We start from the raw sequence: 22,566 nt of genomic DNA on the forward strand, positions 1-22,566 counted from the left end.
CCTAGAACCCCCCAGTGAGGGGCTGGGGTGTGGCTCAGTGGTAGAGCACTCATCTTGCACACAAGCATCCTCTATGTACTCCCTGGCACCACTAGTTATAACAAACAATAAATAAGGATGTAACCAATGAATCATGGATTGACTACTTTCAGCAGGGAAGAGGCTCTAAAAGCCTAGTGGATTTTGATACATAAACAATTTCTGATGATAACTCTCTTGTCGCCAAAAACTGTAAATACCAAGCCATGGAATAGCTTTACCACCAAAAGCTCTGTACACTGAGCAGACATTTGGACGAGGCGTTTGGAAGCTATGGCTCATGAGTAGGACACGTGAGCTGAATTACGGAACTGCATGCACAAGCTGCCACATGTGCACTGTTCTTAGGCCCATCAATTTCACTAGGATCTCAAAGGCTTTTTAAGGGTTAGACCAAAACAGAATTCATAATGCAAGCTATTAACTGCCAGCTGGGCTGAACAATGATCTTGAAGGGTCTTTAAAGCTCTAACTCCTGCCTCCTTGTAATAACTTCTCACCCTCTTGTCTGACACACGTTCTTGGCTTAGCAGATAAATGTTTGCTGCCAGCTGGACACGGTGACTAATGCCTTTAATTCCAGCACTCAGTAAGCACTAAGTTTATTTAAAAAATAAATAAATAAATAAATAAATAAAATACTTGCTGCTAAGCTTGACACCCTGAATTTGTTCCCAGAATTCCACACGGTGAAATTTGAAAACCAACTCTTATAAATTAGTCTGTGGTGCATTTGCACACATACATATACCTACCTTAACAAATGTCAAAAATAAATAAATAAATAAAAACAACAACCAAGAAGAAAACTCAGAGGAAATCAAATAAATATTATTAGATTAAGCCTGGCAAGATAAAACACATCGGCAGTCCCAGCTCTTGGAAGGCAGAGACAGGAGGATTTTTACAAGCTGGAGACCGGAGAAGGTGGCACAACAATTTGTCTCTTAAACATTAATTGTCTTGGTGGCTGGAGACATGGCTCAGCAGATAAAATACTTGCTGCACAAATATTAGGACCAAACTTTAGATCCCGAGAACCTATGCCAAGTAGTGCAGATGTGACAGCCACGTGGAACCCTAGGAGCATGGAGGCAGAGACAGCATCTACTCAGCCTCCTTCCAAGCTAGACCAGCCAATAGCATCTACTCAGCCTCCTTCCAAGCTAGACCAGCCAATCAGTGGGCTTTGGGCGGAACTGAGTGAGAGACCCTACCTGTCAAGGAAATGAGGCAAAGCATAACTAAGGAAGACACCCTCCATCTTCCTCAGGCTTCCTCCTGCTGGTAAGCCACTTCTGCAGCTTTTTCCCCAAGAGCACTGTGTGATCTGTCTGATTCCTGCATTGATACCACTGGTCCAATCGTTGAAACAGATTAGTGAATTAGAGTTGGTATGTTTAATTTAAATATCTGCCTTGATTATACTCTGCCTTATTCCCAACACAGTCATTTGTAGGACCTGAAGCTCAGTTTTGGCTGGGGTGGTGGGCCAGCAAGTTTTTGGGATCTACCTGTCTCTGCCCTGCAACCTTTACACTGGTGCTGGTGACTGGAATTTGGGTCTTGAGTATGCATAGCAAGTGCTTGTACCTACAAAACCATCCTCCCAGTCCCTAGCCTTCTCCACTCTTGTCAAGTATCTTTATACTGCAGGTCCCAGCCTCTCTCACTGACCATTTGCAGAGAATGGTTGTAAGAGTTCCCAGAGTGCCCTTGACTTCATTCTGTACTGACCCTTCTCTGTGTAGAGTCAGAGACTCAGAGATTCACCAGGGCCCCTGGTAGGAAGACTGCTCTGCAGTTTATCTCCTCCTTCTCCCCACTATCTCCTTCTTACAGGCACTTGTAAGACGAGCTGAGCCTTTTCCCATCTGTGGTACTGAGGATTGAACCCCAAGCCCCGTGCACACTCACAAACACCACCAAGAGCTCTACTAGGCCAGGCCTCAAATCTCTCTAAAACCTCAACTCCTCAACCTGCAGTGTTCTTGCGGCTCTCCACTTTGCACCTTTCATATAACCATGTTTCTGAGAAAAGCTGCTCACTCTTGTGTGTGGAGGGCTGTGCATGTGTGTGAATCCTGGGTTGACACTTCCTCAATTGTTTTCCATCTTATTTTTTTTTTTGAGGCAGGGTCTCTCACTGGAACTGAAGTTCACCAATTTTGCTATTCTGGCTGACTAGCAAGACTCAGGGCCCTTCTTGTCTCCATCCCCAAGGGCTAGGATGACAAGCATGCAATGATCAGTTTTTCAGAAATAGGGCCTCCCAGTTAAGCCCTTGTGAATGTACAACAGACTTTACCCACTTTGCCCCAGCCCACCACTCTTATTTCCACCCCCTCTCTCTAATTCCACCATAGTTCCCTTCGGTTTGCTTGTACCAGACACAACCATGCACATTTCTTGGGTGAAGAATGGGCTTGCCCAACTTACTTGGGGCACGATGTCCAGTGACCCAGCATCTTCTCCTTCCACTTCGATGATCATCTCTTGGGGTAGAACAAAGTTCTGAGAAACCAAAAACATGAGACAAAGGAGAGGGCAAAGAACTTGAAGGTGACGTAGGTGTGGAAAAAAGAAAAAAAGTTGAGACAGTCAAAATGTTAGAAAAAAGTTCTTCAGCCATGAATCTAGGTGAAGAGTCATCACTAAGAACCTTCCATATTTAAGATTTTTAGACCTTTATCTGTAGGAAGTTTTTTTCTTGCCACAATATCTAGAAGGCATTTAAAATTGTTATTAAATTGTTTTAATTGTAAGTCGCTTAAGAATTAAGAGACTAATTTCTCCTAAATGAATTGGTGGAGACTCTAGAGATTTTAGTGATCAACCAGAATATAGACCCTGCCTCAAAAAAAATAAGATGGAGAACAACTGAGGAAGAGTCAACCCAGGATTCACACACATGCGCAGTTCTGCTTATCATGGTAACATGTTAATAAGCAAAAGATTGTCATTTGAGAATAACTCACACAATGAGGTCTTAGACACTGTTTAAAAGCATCTCAAAATGAGTTACCTAAAGGATTTAATATGACTTTTGTCTAATTTTAACTAAGGTATTTAAATTCGGTAACATATTTGATTTCAAATGAAATATTGGGCCTTTGTATTCTCCTGAGTATCAGGAAGCACAAAAACCCATCCTTTCTGAGCTAGACATGGTGGTTCACATTAATCACAGCACTTAGGAAGTGGAGGCAGGAGCCAAGTAGTTGAAGGAAGGTCATCCTCAGCTATATAGTGAGCTCCGGGCTAGGCCTCAACACATAAGACCCTGCCTTAAAATAGTGACAGGCAGGGTTAGCATCAGGAGCATGGGTGACAGGTGACGGGCAGGAAACAAGTTCGCCTGGCTGCAAGTTTCCAGTTTATTAGATCTGTGACATTTTATTTACTGATCCCCACTCCCCAGAGGGAACACTTCAATCTGGGAGAAGCTGTTCTACAACATCCCTAGGTTCAGAGAAAGGCCATCTCTCAAAAGAATATGTGAAGAGCAACAAAGAGTACCACCTGGTACCTTCTTCTGGCCTCTGCCCAGGCACATGCACTGGCAGTCACACGGGTATACATGCACAAACACGTGCTGGTTACTCTTCTTAAAAGCTACCACCCGTTAGGGATCAAATCCCTTAAAATACTGCAGAGGGGATTCCAAGGCTCAGGCTGTGGGGCCACGCAGGGAAGAGCTGAGGCTACTACAGGAGGACTGGCTGGACTCACCTCCACACAGGCCTGCAGGGACTCCAGGGACTGCTCATCTTGCTGCTCCATGGTCTCCTCCAGTGGGTGGTGCCGAGCTACACAAACAAAAGACGCTCAGAGCACTGCCACCCTCCAGCCCATCCTGCCTGTCCCCCATTAGCTTCTGGAAGTTAATGCCCCAAGAATTATCCAAGAATCCCTGTGCTCTTCCTCCACCTCATGTTCAAACATCACCTTCTGCCCAGTACCAAAACGTGCAGCTCCAATCTGACCTTCACTGGGTCCTGGGAGCCTCACAAACACCCAGCACACAAAGAACCCCTTAATATTACATACTTTACTGGCTTGAGCATGCCGCAAGCCAGCACCTCTTCCCATGGCCAGAAAACACTGACCAAATAGATGAAGCTCAGGACACAGCCCCAGCCTTCCTGGGAACTGATCTTACAAAGAACACTGCCTTTCATCAGCAAACATCCCAGAGCTCAGGCTTCCTATCCAAACAGCTAGGGACAGGACAGACTCCTCCACCATCCAACCAGGATCTGGATGAGATTCTTACCCAAACCCTCAGGGTCTGAATTTGTAGCTCAAACCGATTCCTCCATCTGTCTGGAGGGCTTTCGGACCAAAAGCTGCAATAGTCTACCCAAGACTGGGGACCTCTGGCAGGCACAGTGCATACTGGCCTCTGCCAAGCCCAGAACCTGTACTCCTGCAACTCAGAGGTCTTTGTGCCAACTAGATATCACCATCTTGGAAAGGAGGGTAGCAGCTGACCAAGCCCACCCTAGGCACTCAAGCCCACCATAACCCCTTGCTGGCTTATGTGGTGCTGAGGACGGAACCCAGGGTCTGGGCATGCTCACAAGCATCTACCCAACTGAGCCACACCCCAGCCCCCAGCTTTCTCACCCCAGCACTAATAAATAGCCCTACCTCCTTCCCTCCACCCACACCAGCAGGCCCCAGCTTGAGTCTCAACCTGGCAAATTCCTGCTGTAATACCTTCCTGGGTCCCTGAATCCCAGGGAGACCCTGTCTTACTCCACACTTGAGCATCAAATGGTTGTGAATACAGCAAAATCCACATAGACCCAGCACTATGTCTAAAGTACATTTCTAGCTGGGCCCTGTGGCACATGGCTTTCACCCCAGCAGGTTCCCACTCCAGGATCTGCTGGACCTGGGCACTCTGCCAGTCTGGGGCTTGTTTTTTGTCTTGGTTGTGGATCCTTAGTTTTTGAGTCAAGGTCTCATGTAGTCTAGGCTGGCCTCACACTCACCTTTCTCCTGCCTTTACCTCCCAAGTGCTGTGTTTACAGACCTGGTTTATGAAGTGCGAGAGGTGAAACCGTGGGCTTCATCCATGCACTTAACCAACTGAATTACACCCCCAGCTCCAGTTGGAGTTCTTACAGGAATCGGTATCCCCTGGTGCCTTAAGTCACAGCTGCCACAAAGGTCCCAAGGTCTCCCATGCAGAGCTGCAGTTAAAATATATTACCTAAATCTGAGCATATAGGCCCAGAACCAGCCCTGGGACCGCAGCACTTGACTAAGGGTTCTCACGCCTGGGCTGGAGCTGCTTCCCTGTCTTCTTTACCACCATCTTGAAAACCTAGGCAGTCTCTTGTTTCAAGGCAGAATAGCCCAAAACAAAGGTACCAACTCTTTAAAGATGCTTGTAGCATCTACCTCCTGCAAAGAGCTGGGGAGTCCTTTGAGGTGTAGATTCCTTACCTCCTAGCTGTGAACTGAACTTGAACACTTCAGAACCCTACATTAGTCTACATGGGTGCTGGGATTCAGGTCAAGATCCTCTAACCCTGGCACGCAAAGGGGCCTTCTGCTGAGAATTTTCTGCTAGACCCTGGCACCCTCGATCTGGTAAAGGACTGTCTAAAGGATTATAATCTGAAGCAAAGCTGCCTCTCCTGAGGCAAAAACTGGGAGTGCCAGCCTGCTCTGTGTGTACCCACTTTCTCCAAACCAAAATGCTCCCATCTACAGGGAGAAGGGGGCTTTTAAGACTCAGAACTAAACAAAAGACAAAAATCTCATAAGCTGAGACTTTAAGATGCATGCATGCATGCACACACACACACACACACACACACACACACACACACACACACCCTTCCACAAGCTTATACAAGCACCGGCTGGGGAGGGGGTACCCTGCCCAGATTAGCTGCCTTCCAGTCTGCAGGCATCTCCAGAGATGCAGCTTTCCTGAGTCATCATTCCCCATGGGCTTTTCAGTGACGTAGCTGAGTCATCCATGCTCCTATGTGTGGGTGCTCCTTCAACCATACTTCTGTAAGGAACAAAAATAAACCTACCAGCTAAACCGGGGTGTGACCGTTTCTTTGGTTGGTCGTCATCATGTCTGATCTAGGAACAGAAGCCACATGTATCTCCAACAAACAGGACACTCCCAGCTTTGCAAGAAAAGTGTCTGCCCGGGGTAGAACTGCCTTTCCGGAATGCTGGCTGGTGTTTCCAACACAAACACTTGATCAAGAGTACAGAGACAGTGACACAGCTCCTCTCTGGGAAGAAGAATCTGGGCACTGGAAGGCTCTCCACGAAATAGGAATGGGAGAAGAGGGCCTCTCAGTGCTTTAGATTGCAGACCCGAAACTGCTCAGGTCACATCCCCTATGCCCCGTCGTTTCTCCCTACCCTCTGAGCTGATTCTGCAGATAGCCCTAAGGCCACCAGACTCTTATTTAGGAGCTACAGGTGACACACCCTATAATGGATTCAGTAGACTAAACAGGCCCACTCTCCCCATATCAGGGTCACACTTCATGGCCAGGAAACAGGAGAGACTCTGTGCTCCCCATGACAGGAATAAAGAAGCAACCTGATGACAAGCAGAGACAACTCATCAACTGGTTTCGAAGCTCCCTTCTTCCTCCAAACCAGTAAGAGGCCCCGACTGTATCGCATGACCTGAACTCTGCTCACCTCAGAGGCCCCGCCATGCTGACTTTCCAGGGCGATAACACCTCTTCTAAAAATCTTTTGTCCAAAACGTGAAGTGCCTTAGTGCACCCCTTGAGCTTTTCAATTATCTCCCCCATCACTATGCCTGTGTCCTGTCTTCCATCTTCCTGGACATCCTCGGTCCCAAACAAGTCCCGCCAAGCACCCAATCGGCGCATGCGCGCACTGCACACTCCCAGCTACTCAGCCTTCACAGACCTCCGCGACCCAGGACGCCAGGACCGAGGCACAGGAACCGCGACTCACCGACAGCGCCGCGTCCAGTTTCCCGCCCAGATCCTGCGCATGCGCACACCGAGGACTGTGCGTGTCCCGCGGCTCTCACTCACCTGGGCGTCCGCGAGCCCGCGGCGTGGGCCGGGTCGGGCCTGAGCCGCGCACGACTCAGCGTCAACACGAAATTGGGCTCACCGCCTCCGGCCCCGACCCTGAAGCACATCCGACATGATTCGAGTCCACTCGAGTCAGCATCCGCCAGGTCGCTCCGTGTAGACTGAGCCCGGTCAGGAAGCCGGGCCAGAGCAGACGGCCGCGCACACATACACACACAAACATACGTGCACACACACACAAACACATACAAATGGCTGCTCTGCCGGCTAAACCCGGAAGTGGGTGGTACCCACTCGATGGAACTACAATTCCCAGAAATCTCAGCGCCAAGGGGCGGGTTCTCGAACGCGAGGGACTGGAGTACGGCTGCGCAGTCCGTCCCAATGTTTGAGAAGCCAACAGGCAATCCAGGGCGGGGCAGGGACCTGCGTAGGGTGTGGCCAATGGGAAAGTCCTCCGCTAAGGCGAGGGTGAAGCTGCCTTGGAGGCTGCCAATTCTAGGAGACCTGATGTCCCCATTTTATAATTCAAAGAGCTTTTACCGAGCCTGCGGAATGGCTCAGCAGATGAAGGCGCTTTGCTGCCAAGCGAGATGACACAAGTTGGATTCCCGGAACCAAATAAATAAATAAATACGATTTTTTTTCTTCCCTCACTGTATAGCTCTGGCTGGCCTGGAACTCACAGAGAACCATCTGCCTTTGCTTCGCAAATGTTGGAGTTAGAGGCATGAGCTACCACACCCATTTTGTAAATGTAATCTTTTTAAAATCTGATTTTTATTATTATTATTATTATTTAATAGTTGTCAGTGTAAGGTGTCAAAGAAACCCGGGACAAATGGCTCACTGAGGGTCCTATTAATACATCCAAGTGCATGTTGGCCAGCACCCCACCTACCGGAAACCTCTCCATCCCAGGGGCTGGGCTTCCTTCCCTTCCCCCCGCTTCTCTTTTCTACATAAATTCATCCATTTTGGTTAAGAGGTTTCTTGTTTCCCACACACTCTACTGCTCTCTTCATCCTGACTTCAGTCTTTGCTCCCTGTAATGAGCATAATAAACAACACCTTTTAGATATGTAAAATAGCTTAGTTAGGATCCCTAACCACTATACCTAAGGCTGCACCAGAACTCAGCGACGTCTCTCACTCAAGATAACCAGACACAGTCCTAGAACTCCATGACGCCCATTGGACAGCGCATAAATGAAGACCAAGAGCAGTGCTCTCTGCTCTGCACATCTGGAGAGACACCGCCTGGGTCTGCCTGTGGCTGGAGAGTCTCCCCCAGGATCCACACCGTCGAATCAGAGACTTCGTTAGAGACAGGACCTGACCATCAGCTAAGATACATGAGTAAGCTAGGGGAGATAGGCTTTGGACTATAGTTAGGAATTTAGAGTGTGAAGCTTGTGTGATGACCCTCAGCATAGTAAAATATAACTTTTGCTATACTATGTGTATTTACCTTCTTGATCAAGACACTGCCTCTCTCTTCTCGTCCTCTCACTCTGTCATCCTTGCTCTCTACTCATATCTTGGTTCAACCTGGACCCCTCCAGCTGCCTCTGGCTAGTTTCTTCATCGTAGTTCAAACATACCTAAGAGCGGAGTTAATTTTGCAATCCTTTCTCTTTTCCTTCCTGACTCAAAGAAAAATCTTGCTTAAAGCCTTGCTGTCCTATTACAAATGGGTTTGGCCACAGTACAGCTCTATCAATGGCCAAAGATTAATACAATAGATTTATTTTCTTTTGGTCTGGACAGGGTCTCTCTGTGTAGCTCTGGCTGTCCTGGAACTCACTCGGTAGAGCAGACTGATGATAAACTCACAGAGATTCACCTGCCTCTGCCTCCTAAGTGCTGGGATTAAAGACAAGCACCACCACCACCTGGCAGGACACCCTAGATTTTTAAATTCTTTTATATGGTGACAGCTTCTGCCGCGGAACAAACAAATGTTCCCCAAATCTTTTATACCTAAATTTGCTCTGCTCTATACTTCCAAAAGTACTGGTTTCTCCACTTGCTACTCAAACAAAACAAAACACTTTTATCTCTATGATTTCTCTGCTCTCAAAAAAAAAAAAAAATCCCTTAAGACTATGCTGTAAACTATCTCAGAATTTGTAAGTCCATTGGGTATAGTTAAAAATCCATAACAACATTTAGCTTAAACTGTTAGATTCCTACCTGCTGCAGGGTGTGGCTGGCAAATCCTGCCTTCTATCCCAAATCCCCTAGCCCAGGGCGGGCTTCCCCTCTCCCAAGGGCCCTTCACTACATAATCCAGACATTTTGTTTCCTCTGCCCGTTTCTCTCCCTTCTCTTTCTCTCTCCTCTTTCTCTCTTCTCTCTCTCTTTTGTGTTTCTCCTCTCTCTCTCTTCAAAGGCTTCTCCCTTCTCTCTCCCTCTCCCCCGCCATTTCCAATAAACCTGAACTTATATAATAAAACTGCATCTTGCCACTAGCTCATTCTGCTGTTTTATTGCTATGAAAAACTTATAACAAAAGGCTTATATGGTTAAAATCTGTACATGGATAATCTAAATTTGGTATAACATACTATTTATGTGATTCAACTCTTGTTTAGGATAGACTGTATATGTAACTTGGAGTCAACTCTTGTTTAAAAAATAGATCTACTAGAAAAACAGATGTTTTAAAATATCAGTCATATGACTTGCCTCCATCTTAGCTGTCTTCAGTTCAAGATGTAGAACTCTTGGTTCCATCTCTACCACCATGCCTGCTTGGATGCTGCCATGCTTCCCACCATGATGATAGTGGACTAAACCTCCGAAATTCTAAATCACCTCCAATTTAATGTTTTCCCTTGTAAGAGTTGCCTTGGTCATGGGGTCTCTTCACAGCAATAAGCCCTAACTAAGACACTGCCTCCATCAGATTGGCCTGTGGGAAAGCCTGTAGTACATTTTCTTGCTTTGTGATTGTTGTGGGAGTGCCCAGATCACTGTAGGTACCAGCCTTGGGCTGGTAGGCCGGGGTGGTATAAGCAAACAGGCTGAGCAAGCCATGATAAGGAAGCCAGTAAACAGTGGATCTCTGAGTTCGGGCCAGCCTGGTTTACAAAGTGAGCTCCAGGACAACCAGGGCTACACAGAGAAGCCCTGTCCTAAAAATTAAAAGGGGGGGGGTTCAATTTGTGAAAGTCCATGGCTGACTGGAGAACTCGCCAAACTGAACACAGCACGATGGCGTGAGCCCAATTCTTCCCTGGGAAACCTAACACAGACCTACTGAAGCTTGCTTGGGCATGGCAACTTGCATCTACAACCCTAGTGCTGTGAAGGTCAAGGCAGGGGCTGCTGTAAGTTCTAGGACAGCCTCACATATCTAGAGAGTAGCAAGATATCCTGGGCTGCCAAGTGAGACCCTGTAGCAATGAAGCAAGATCAAAGAAGTGGAAAAGTGGAGTGAGTGAGAAGAGAAAGACTCGGAAGGGGAAAAGATGTGGCAGGGAGCGAGTGAGCAGCAGCATGCTCACAACACACACACACAGAGTGGGGTGGAAAATAAGTATCTGGGATAAAATGAAATGGACAAACAGAAGCTGGAAGCTAGGTGTGGTGGCACACATGGGCTACCTAGCACTGGGTAGGCTGAGGCAGGAGGATTGTGAGCTTAAGGCTAGCATGAACTACACAGAGAGACCTAGAAAGAAGAGGAGTGAGAAGGAGAGAGGGAGAAGAAAAAGAAATTCAATGGAAACAGGACAAAGTAAATGGGGTGAACACAAAGGTTTGAAATTGAACTAGATAAAAAAGGAAATTAAATGGAATTGAAAAGACTGTGTAGGGGAGCGGTCTGTGCACATGCGCGTGTGTGTGAACGCATGTGTGTACCCATGTAGGTGTCTGTGCATGTCTGTGCATGTGTGGAAGCTAAAGTCCACCTCAGGGGTCGCTCCTCACGACTGTCCGCTGTGAGTGTGTTGCTTGGCGTTTACTGCTGGTTGGTTGGGTTGGGTTGGGTTGTGAGCCAGTGTCTCCCTGGCTTGGAGCTTGTGACCAGGCCAGGCTGTGTGGCCAGCAAGCCGGGGTCCACCTGACTTGGCTTCTCCAGCACTGGGCTTACAGCACTGCTCAGCCCTGTGTGGGGATTAGGGCTCGAACCTGGGTCTGCATGGCAAGCACTTTACCAACTGAGCCATCTTCTCCATCCCTGGAATGGAGAAGGTTCTTTGAAGAAAAACTCTGTGGAGCATTTGTCCTCCAGACCCTTCAGCAGAGGGCAAAAGTTGCAGATTCCTACCTGCTCGAAGACAGCATGACACCAGAGCATACAGCATTACCTCACAATTCCACTCTGAGTTTTTGTCTAGTACTCACCAGTACTAGACTAATGGCTGCTTTGGGATTTGGGACAGCGGCTTTCTGGGGCCTCAGGGAGCTGCAGAAGGTGGTTTCTTCTGCAAGTACACGAAGGAGTCACGTGACACCCACAGTCAACCCACACTCCCCAAAGGCCTAGAGAAGCCTGGTGGTGGCACACGACCTTGACCTCAGCATGTGGGTCAGGTCGATCTCTGTGAGTTGGAGTTCCAGGACAATAAGAGCTACTTAGGAGACAGACCCTATGTCAGGGGAGGGGGGAAGATACGCCCTGCTCACAGTTCTTCGAAGAACCCCAAGTGGAAGAACAGCATAGAACCCACAACTCACTGCTGCTCTATAGCAGTCTCTCTCTGTCTCTTTCTCTCTCCCTCTTTTCCTTCCCTCCCTCCCTCCGTTTCCTTCTCTCTCTCCCCCCAGACCCTCCTGCTAGGTTACCACCTCCCAACTTCCTCCACTTCCTGGCCAGTGACACCGCACTGCAATCCTATCCCGGGGCTGGAAGGAGAACACAGCTGCTAGCGTCCTTGAACCAGACACGAATCCCTGTGAAGCTTTGGGCCAAGACCTCCCCATCCCTGGGACCGCAATGCAGTGAAAAAGGTTTACACCAAATCACCCCTCAGCCTCGATTTTCATAAAATCCTCTGGTCACATTTTCCCCACAGTGTCTTTAACTAGATACATCAGGCTAACATACCTCATAGAACTGCTCTGGGGAGACAGGTAGTGGCATCTGGGGAAAAATGAGTTGTGAAGGAGTCAGAGAGGCTGGAGTGTGGTTCAGTAGTAGAGCCCCTGCCTAGAATACCCCGGTGAGGGGCTAGGGTGTGGCTTAGGAGCAGAAACTAGTCTAGTGTGCTTAAGGCTGGGTTCTGTCACTAGCAATATACGTATATATACATATAAATGTATAGAGAGGGAGAGGTAGGAGAAATGGGAGAGAGAGAGAGAGAGAGAGAGAGAAAGAGACTGGTAGCCAGGTGTGGTGGTGCACACCTGTGATCCCAGCACTCAGGAGGCAGAGGCAAGAGGATCTCTGTGAATTCAAGGCCAGCCTGGTCTACAAAGTGAGTCCAGGACATTCAAGGCTACACAAATAAACCCTGTCTTGTAAAACCAGAGAGAGAGAAAGAGAGACTGGCTATAGCAGTCTCCTGTCCTAAGAGGTAGAAACATCTTGTTGGACTGGGGAAGTACCAGACAAAAAGTATGAAAGCAATGATGGTATTCAGAGAGCTCACCCACCTTTTAGCTTCTGACCTCTCCCTGGGCCTTCAGCATGTTGTCAAACACAGGTTTTGGCTTGTCTAGAGAGAGCAAACCACAGTAGAGAGCAAAAGTTTGGGTGACATATAAGGAGAAGGTACTGCTTTCCCAGAACCTTTCCTCTTCCCAAGACTCTCTTCCCCATCATATTTCAGGTGACACTAATAAGACCATTTAGTGAGATGGGGGAGGAAGGAAGTCTTGGTCCTCATCTTGGCTGTGCCCAGGAGCTGTGCATGGCCTGCCAAGACCTCACTCTTTATCCTTCATTAAACTGTTTCTCCTCTGTAAAAAGGAGCTGATACCTAGGTGTGTAGTTACTGGTCTGTAATCCTAGCTACTCTGGAGACAGAGGCAGGAGGATTACAGTTTAGATCCTTTCTGGGCTACCACACCAAGTTCGAGGCTCTGTGGGCAACTTGAAAGATATTCTTCAAGTTGATAAGTGAATGTTTTTAAAAGGAAAGGGTAAATGTGCATGCTGGTACGGACCTTTAATTCTGGCCCCCACCTGGGAGGCAGAGACAGGCAGATCTCCGTGAGTTCAAGGCCAGCCTGGTCTACAGAGAGAGTGCCAGGATAGCCAGGGATACACAGAAAAACGCTGTCTCTAAAAACAAAACAACAAAAAAGTAAAAATGGCTCAGAGATTAAGAGCATTTGCTGTTCCTGCACTCATGTCAGGCAGCTCATAGCCATTCTTAATTCTAGCTGCAGGGGATTTGTCTATCTTTTAGTGTTCAAAATAGTTTTACACTCTGCTAGAACCTTCAGTCTCGTATGCACTTACTCACACAGACATACACATATATACATAACATAAAACTAATAAAAAACCCCATTTTTTTTTAGTTAAAAAGGGGACTGGGATATAGTTCAATTGTAGATTGTTTGCCCACATGTTTGAGGTCCTAAATTCATTTAATCCTAGCACCATAAAAGGAAAAAAAAAATGAAGAAAAAAGAAAAGAAAAATAATTGGGTCTCTAGCCTAGAAACTAATGTCTAAAGAGCCTTCTGAATTCTGGGACTCCTCCCTTCAGAATTTTAGATTCAGATGGTAGATATCCCATTTTGCTTTTCATTGAGTACGTTCATCAATGGAGGGCAACAAGGCACTGTGTTGAAATGAATTAAGAATAGAATTGGCCATGGTGGCTCATGCCTTTAATTCTAGCACATGGGAGGCAGAGGCAGGTAGATCTCTGTGAGTTTGAAGCTAGCTTCATCTTTGTAGTGAGTTCCAGTACAGCCAGAGCTACATTGTGAAACATCAAAAAAAGAAAGGAGAAAGAAAGAAAGAAAGAAAGAAAGAAAGAAAGAAAGAAAGAAAGAGGAAGGAAGGAAAGAAGGAAGGAAGGAGGAAGGAAGGAAGGGAGAGAGAGAGGTAGAGAGAGAGAGAAAGAAAGAAAGAAAGAGAGAGAGAGAGAGAAAGAAAGAAAGAAAGAAAGAAAGAAAGAAAGAAAGAGAAAGAAAGGAAGGAAGGAAGGAAGGAAGGAAGGAAGGAAGGAAGGAAGGAAGGAAGGAAGGAAGGAAGGAAAAGGAAGGAAGGAAAAAAGAAAGGAGGAAGGAAGGGAGAGAGAGAGGTAGAGAGAGAGAGAGAAAGAAAGAAAGAAAAAGAAAGAAAGAATGAATGAATGAATGAAAGAAAGAAAGAGAAAGGAAAAAGAAACAAAAAAGAGAGAAGAAAAGGCAAAATTGCATGTGCACACACACACTTAAAATTGAAAACAAATGGGCTCAGAGCGTGTCTAGAATTTACTAGGCTAGGTATAGGACTGAGTGCTAGAGTCCTTACTTACCATACACAGGCCCTGGGGTCCACTCCCAGTATAATAAGAGAGAGAAAGAGGGAAGAGGGGAAAAGGTAGACAGAGGGGAAAGAGGGGGAAGGAGGGAGATAGAGGAGAAAAGGGTGAGAGGGAGGGAGAGGAAGGGAGAGAGAGGAAAACAGGGAGGAACAGAGCTCCTCTGGGACCTGAGAGTGACCTGGGGACTAAGCCAGGAGGAGAGTCCACCCAAACCCTCACTGCTAGAGAACAGACTGTGGAGTCACTTATCAGCTCTGGACCCTGGGGGGCTCTGTAGCACAGAGGTAAGTAGTGTGGTCTTGGGAGTCCTATCATTGGCTGATCTCTTGCAGGTCCTGAAATGCCAGATCCCTCACCATCTCCTGGGTGGTTCTTGCATGTTTCCACGGGTACTGTCTTATCCCCATCTCTTCCCCCTCACCCAGCTGTTCTTGGGCAATGATCCCAAACACCCTGAATTCCCAGGGTGTACAGACAGCAACCACACCTCCCTGTCCCTGCTGGCCCTCCCAGGTCATTTGCTTCTTACCATTTGTCCTTTGTGCTGTAGAGGAAATGGCCCAGTCCTATCCCCAAAGCAATGGCAACCAGGACCCGATGGCAATGCCAGGAAACATAGAGGATGACTGGGGACCTAGGCCAAGAGAGAAAAATCAAGACTTAACCTCGGCAACCCTCTTCCCTATCCCCAGCCCTGTTCCAGAGTTTCTGGCTCTACTTCACTAACAGTTTAAGTAACTTGTTTTCCACCCACTGGGACTCAGCAATTGACAGTGTGTGTGGCACCCTCCCCAGAGTACATTGGCTTGTGTTCGAATCTGGCTACTGTGTAACTTTGGGCACACTCCTGAACCTCTCTGCGCATTAGCCATATTTTCAGTAACACAGGAAAAAGAGTGCCTATTCTGTAAGGTTGCTGGAAAGATTAAACATGTAAGCATCTGTGTTAATAATGTCATGTTCAATATAGCTGCCAAGTGCCTGGGCCCTTGAGAGTAGCCAGTATATAAATCTGTGTTTGACGGATCCAGTTATGTGGCTGGATCAGGGCATGGAGCAAGGAAACAGGACTGGCCACAGGAGCTGGCTCTCCCCTCAGGTGAAGCCCCTCAGCTCTCCGGGACAGATGAATTCACTCCAGAACTGAAGTTTCTCACTGACAATGAGGAAGTGGTACCCACTTAGTACACAGGATGTTGTGAGGCCGAGATGGAGACTGTAGCTGGTCATGCCTGATGTGGAGCAGATGGCTGGTAAATGGCCTGATGTTTGCCTGTCCGTCTGTCTAAGCCTTTCGAAGATGGACGAGGGCCCAGGATGTGAGGAAGTGGCCTGGTTTGTACAGTATCGGGATAGATCTTCCTGGGATACCTGCCTGCCTGTCTGTCTGTCTGTCCCAGAGTGTGAGGGTGTGTAAGAGAGAGAGAGGGAGACAGAGAGAGAGATTTCAAACACCTTGCAACTGGTTCACACCCCAGCTCCTCACTGAAGGATTCTAGGCAGGCACTCTACAGCCTAGAAATGTATTTAAACTTGAGGGCCTTTGCCTCCCAGGTAACTGGGATTTCGTGATTGTACTAACTCTCCATTTTAAAAAAGAATAGTTTTATTACATTAAAAAGTTTATGTGCATGTATTGCATGCGCATGTGTCTCTGTGTGTGTTTGTGTTCACGAGTTAAGGTGTGGTCAGAGGCCAGCAGCACTGACTCTCCACGGAGCTGGAGTTGCAGGCAGTTGTGAACCACCTGCTGTGGGTGCTGGGAACCAAGTCCACCAGAAAAGCCAGAGTTCTCAACTTCTGAGTCATGCCTCCAGCCCGTTGAGCTGCTTTTGTCCAGTACTCTGCTGCAGCAGTGAGACAAGTAACTAACTACGGACTCTATAGATCTTTGAGGAGATCAAATGGGATCACGCAGGAAACTACTACAACATTCGACATTACGTGAGAGACACATGACAAGATATGGTGATGATGGTTATGGTAAGGAAGATGATGGAGGAAACTGCTGTCTGGGAGGCACTCAGCACTGACAGCTCATTTACATTCTCACAAGCATCAGTCAGGCTCACTAACTTGCTTCTCTAAAGCTCAGTTTCTCCAATTATCAAATGGTCTTCACAGGAGCAGACACTTGTTCTGAACATTGATTGGGGTTTGGAAATCTGTGTGAGGTCTTTGGCTTACAGGACATCCAAGAACAGTGCTTTGGGTGCTTAGTATGGTTTCCAACACCAGTGACAGGGCTCTCACTTTAGGTCTCAACCTCTCCTGTATGGTAGAAATAATAACAAGCTCGTCCCAAAACTGACTGACACCGGGTACCAAGAAGTATTTGGTCAGCAGTAGAACACTTGTTTAGAATCCCCCAGTGAGGGGCTGGGGTGTGGCTCAGTGGTAGAGCCCCTGCCTAGAATCCCCCAGTGAGGGGCTGGGGTGTGGCTCAGTGTAGAGCCCCTGCCTAGAGTTCCCCAGTAAGGAGCAAAGATGTAGCTCAGTGGTAGAACACTTGGTTCAGGGAGCCTTATTAAATAAAATTTAGTTTGGCAAATACACTGTGCCAAGCCACGCCCAAATGAGCTTTACAAGTACTCAATATTAAATAACCATAACAATGTGTAAATATTTTCACAGTCAATTATTCAGAGGCCCTGCAAAGCTGAGTAACTTGCCCTCAGTGATACAACTAATAAGAGCTGGAGCCAGGATTTGAACTCTGATGAGCAATGACACTATGTTTCCCTGTTGAGATCTGAAAACAGGGGGCTGGAGAGATGGCTCGGTAGTTAAGATCACTGGCTGCTCCTCCACAGGACCTGAGTTCAGTTCCCAGCACCTACATGGTGGCCCAGAACTGTCTGTAGGTCCACTTTCAGGGGATCCAATGTCCTTTTCTGGCCTCCACATGTTCCAGGTATACACTGGCACACGTAAGTATATGTAGGCAAAATACTCATTTTAGTGGTTGGAGTGAGAATGACCTCCACAGGCTCATAGATTTCAATGCTTGGTCCCCAGTCAGCGGTCCTCACTGGGAAGAATTAGGACCTTATTGGAGGAGAAGATGTGGCCTGTTGAAGGAGGTGTGTCCTGGGAGTGAGGCCAATCCTGCAGATCAGGACTTCTCCAGCACCATGCCTGCTTACCATCACACTCCCCACCGTGATGATAACAGACTAACCCTCCAAAACTGTAAGCAAACCCCAACTAAATGCTTCCTTTTTTATAAGAGTTGCATTGGTCATGGTGTCTCTCCACAGCAAGAGAACAGAAAGAAAGACATGCATACACATAAAATGAATTAATTAGTTTTTTAAAGAATATCTGGATGGACTTGGAAGATAGCTCAGTCAGTAAACTGCTTGCCTTGTAAGCACAGGATCTGTGTTTAATCTTCAGAGCACACATTACAAAAAACAAGGAAAAAACTGGTGCCATCTGCTGTGGTCTCAGAGCCATGGAGGCAGAGATAGGTGACCCCAAGGGCTCAAATAAGCCATTCTAGATTTTTTGGTTAGTTTCAGGCCAAAGTGAGATCCTGCCTCAAAAAAATAAGGTGGATTATGCCTTCAGAACAGAACCTGAGTTTGACCTCTGACCTCCACACATATGCTCATGCACCTACAACTCATGAACCTACACACACACACACACACACACACACACACACACACACACACTAATACAAGACTCAGGCCACAAACACAGGGTTTCTCTACCAGGCATAGTAATTTCCAGTTACTATTAATATGACATATAATCAACATATTGGCTGCTCATTCAATCAATTTTCTTCTTTGTTTGCAGGCTATATCCAAGATTCACTGTCTCTTTAAACAACTCTGCAATGGAGCCGTCATAAACAGGGCTGGTGAAGCATGACTGTTTTCATAGTACTGAGGGGGCTAAGGCAGAAGGATAAAAAATTAGGGGCCATAGGCTAGGTGTGGTGGCATACACCTTTAATCTCAAGCCTCAGGAAGAAGAGGGACCTGTGTCTATACAACACCTCCAAGCCAGCCAGAGCTACATCGTGAACCCTGCCTCAAAAAAAAAAAAGTCTAGGGCCATCCTGGGCTTCACAGAGAGAATCTGTCACACAAAAAAAGTATCTGGAGACTGGAAGGACGGCTCAGAGGTGAAGAGCACATACTGCCTTTGAAGAGGTCCCAACCTCAATTCCCCAACATCCAGGTCTGGTAGCTCACAACTGCCTATATAACTCCAGCATCGGGGAAATGGCACCCCCTTCTGGCCACTGAGGGCACGTGCATTCATGTGCACATACCCACATAAAGACGCATACCCACATAATTAAAGAACTTTCTAAGTAACAGCGCAAACCATTTACAGGTAAGAAAAATGAAGTTTAGACAACTCAAAGATTTTTCTGGAGCACACTGCAGAATGTACAGCTATGCTGACTGAGCATGAGGCATTGGGATTCCATGGCTCTAGACTGGAAACCTAGCTAACAACTGTCACACTTCAGGCCATGCTAGGGGAAGGGTAGGTGGCTAGAGCCACATGGGGAAAACCCTTTTGGATTCCAGACCAAAGAGACATTGAGCAACTCACCCACCACCGTGACCAGGACAGAGGCAGATTGGGCCAGGCCAATGACAGCATTGGAGACTGTGTAGCTATTAACGCCCTCATGCTCCTGCCTCAGTGCTCTGGTGCTCAGCTGCTCCTCAGTGTGCACCTCAGAGGAACACTCATGGGTCCAGTGATATCTGGCACCTGGTTTGGAGTCAGCCTGGCAATGCAGGGTCAGGCTGGACTTGAGTGTTGCCTCGATGGTGCTGGCCACTCCAGAGGCTGACCCCTGGGTAATGTGCCCTCCATCGGGGTCATCTTCGAAGTCAAACATTGTGAGTCTTCAATGCCACAGGCAAAATTACCAGATTATTTTCTCTTCTGCTGTTCTTTTTTCTTTTGCTTGCTGCTGTTTTGCTTTTTGGGATTTTGGTTGTTGTTTTGTGGTGCTTTTTTTATTTCTTTCATCTGTTTGTTTGTTTGTTTTGTTTTGTTTTTTGAGACAGGTTCTTCTGTGTAGTCCTGGTTGTCCTGGAACTCACTTTTTAGGTCAGCCTGGCCTTGAACTCAGAAATCTGCCTGTCTCTGCCTCCCAAGTGCTGGGATTAAAGGCGTGTGCCACCACCACAGGACAGGCACTGAATTTCTTGTTGTTTTTAGTTTGAGATGAGGTCTCATGGCCAAGGCTATTCTCACACTCAGCTAAGAATGACTTTGAACTCCTGATCCTCCAGCCTCTGCCTCATGAGTCCTAGGATTGCAGCCATTCACAACCACAGGAGGCTTAGCTTTCCTCCTCAGTTTAAACTAAAGGGACTCCAGCTATCACCTGGAAAACAGGCTTTTCTAAGTTCTGTTATTTTGTTTTGTTTTGTTTGTTTGTTTTGAGGCAGGGTATCTCTATGTAGCCCTGGCTGTCCTGGATCTCACTATGTGGACCAACACGGTCTTGAACTCGTAGCGACCCACCAGCCTTTGCCTCCAGAGCACTGGGATTAAAGGAATGCAACATTACCCACAGCTTTGATTTCTCTGTGAAATTGTGGGTATGTGTATGTTTGTGTCTGGGTATGTGCAGATGAGTGCAGTAATCTCCCTTATCTATTTTATCACCTCTTGTCTCTTTTTAATACAGTTTTAAAAAATTTGTGGCAAGAAGCATGCATATGGAGGTCAGAGGACAACTTGCAGGAGCTGATGCTCTCCTTCTACTCTGTGGGGCCTGAGGGTTGAACTCAGGCTCTGAGGCAAGCATCCTGACACCGTGAGCCAGGGCCCTGACCCATGTTTATTTCTTCAGTGCCTGTCTGCTACCCTGCAGTGCAAGCTGCATAAGAGCTTTGTCTACCACCCAGATTCATTCCTGGCTGCAAAAGGTGGTTCCCAACTTTCCTAACACAGTTCCTCATGTTGTGGTGACCCCAAACATAAAATTATTTTATTGCTACTTCATAATTGGAATTCTGCTACTGTTATGAATCATAATGTAAATACTTTTGAGGTATAGAGTTGCCAAAAGGTCGCAACCCACAAGTTGAGAACTACCGGGCAATGGGATGAATAATGAAAAGGCAGGGCTCTCTAATTTCCCCTTCTCTCTTTCTTTCTTTCTTTTTTTTTTTGTTGTTGTTGTTGTTGTTGCTTTTATGTGTTTGTTTGTTTGTTTGTTTGTTCAGGATCATTGCTCACCTAAAATTTGTAATCCTCCTGCCTTAGCCTCTCCTCTGCTGGGATTATGAGTATGTACCACTGTGCCCAGAAAGAATGGGCTCCTTAAAGAAGGGTGTTCATGGAAAGGAGGAAGGGAGGGAAGAAGCGAAAGCCCAGACCCCACCACTCACAGCTGATGGTGAGCCTCAGGGGGGCGCTGCGTGCCTGGCTACCCCAGGGCACAAATGAAAAAGGAATGGCTTTTATGGAGGAGTAGGTATTCATTTTGTGTGAAATAAAAGTATGTGGGATTTGGGTGTTTGGGGGAAATATTGATTTTGTGCCTGCTCTACGTGTTGTGTTGTGAATGTGAACTGCATGAGCAGAACACACATGCACTCTATGTTACATACACACATACATTGTATCTTAGTGTATGTTCCATATTTGTGATATTGTATATGTTATAGTTCATATTGAGTGTTTCTTACATGCTTTGTGGAAGACTGTTAAATGTATGGTACACATAGGTACATTGCCTGGGTCTGTATTTTTTGCTGTTGTTTGCTTGTTTTATAGTATCATGGACTTAACTAGGTCCTCCTAAATTCTAAACAAGGGTTTCCACTGAGCCATACCTCCAGCCCCTCACTGGGGGATTCTAGGCAGGGGCTCTACCACTGAGCCACACCCCAGCCCCTCACTGGGGGATTCTAGGCAGGGGATCTACTGCTGAGCCAACCACTCACTGGGGATTGTAAATAGGCATTCTGCCACGGAACACTGAGCTCAGTGGTATTCTGAGAAAGGGTCTCACTAAGGTACACACACTGGCCTCACTATGCAGCCTTGAAGTTATCTGGTTTATTTGGGTAATAAGATGGCTTAGTGGGAAAAAGTACCTTCCTCCAAGCCTAATAACCTGAGTGTGATCCTCAGGACCCAAATGGAAAGGAAGAAGCCAAACTGTTCTCCAACATCCACAGTCACATTGTGACCCGTGTGTATGCCCCCCGACACACACAGTCAATCTTATGTATATATGTATATGGCATGATGAGGCATACACATAACACTTTGTGAAGGTCAGAGGACAATTCTGTGGGGTTGACTCTCTTCCTCCGTACCCACCCAGGTAGTCACAGAATACCTCAAATCCCACATTAAGTCTCTGGTCCTGTGTAAAACCTTGGCTTCAAATCCCTTATAGAAGCTGAAGAGAATCCAGGAAGCGATACTCACCAAGCACCTGGACTTTGACAACGCCCAAGTGGGACAACTTGGTCCCCAGGCACCTGTACATGCCCTCATGTTCCCTGGACACTGAACCCATACTGAATGTTCTTCCAATGGGCGGCTGGATGGAGTCAGTGGGGAGATGCCAGGTATAGGTAGGGTCAGGTCACGACTGTGTTTCCACCAGACGGTCACAGTGTGGCCTTCTGTCACCTCAACCTCATCCCCAGTGGCTACTCCTGAGGCCAACTTGCTGGCCACAGGGTCAGGACCATCCAAAAGGGCAGAAACAAGCATGGCCGAGACCTTGGAATCCGCAACAGATTGCTTATTACTATACGTACTGCCTCCTTCTCCACTAAATTCTGGGGGGGGGGGGGAAGCAGGGGATGTGAAGGAGGTGAGGATCTGAAGGAGGTGGGGTGTGAAGGAGGTGAGGATCTGATAGAGGTGGGGTGTGAAGGAGTGGGGACCAGAAGGAGGTGGGGACCTGAAGGAGGTGGGGCATGAAGAAGGTGATGATATGGAGGTGAGGATCTGAAGGAGGTGAAAATCTGAAGGAGGTGGGGTGTGAAGGAGGTGAGGATCTGATGGAGGTGGGG

At 47.1% G+C, this 22,566-nt stretch overlaps 1 protein-coding gene and 1 pseudogene across 3 annotated transcripts in view; both read right to left on the reverse strand.

The window, feature by feature from the left end:
* The window catches only part of Znf180 (zinc finger protein 180), a 15,667-nt gene extending 8,366 nt beyond the window's left edge, over nt 1-7,301 (reverse strand). The window contains exons 1-4 of one of the 3 annotated variants that reach the window (XM_055597107.1): nt 7,098-7,128; nt 6,099-6,150; nt 3,772-3,848; nt 2,479-2,553 (exon numbers count right to left, since the gene is read on the reverse strand). In XM_055597107.1, the coding sequence (XP_055453082.1) occupies nt 2,479-2,553; nt 3,772-3,822 (126 nt within the window). In that variant the 5' untranslated portion in view covers nt 3,823-3,848; nt 6,099-6,150; nt 7,098-7,128. Of the gene's footprint in view, nt 1-2,478; nt 2,554-3,771; nt 3,849-6,098; nt 6,151-7,097 lie in introns of those variants that run through there. The other 2 variants (XM_055597106.1, XM_055597108.1) reach the window with 2 other exon arrangements.
* A 4,160-nt stretch (nt 7,302-11,461) lies between these two features.
* Nucleotides 11,462-22,566, reverse strand: part of LOC129669043 (carcinoembryonic antigen-related cell adhesion molecule 20-like) — an 18,074-nt pseudogene continuing 6,969 nt past the window's right edge.

This window comes from Psammomys obesus, unplaced genomic scaffold, assembly GCF_907164565.1.
Source record: "Psammomys obesus unplaced genomic scaffold, mPsaObe1.curated_primary_1811, whole genome shotgun sequence".
Taxonomy (NCBI): Eukaryota; Metazoa; Chordata; class Mammalia; order Rodentia; family Muridae; genus Psammomys; species Psammomys obesus.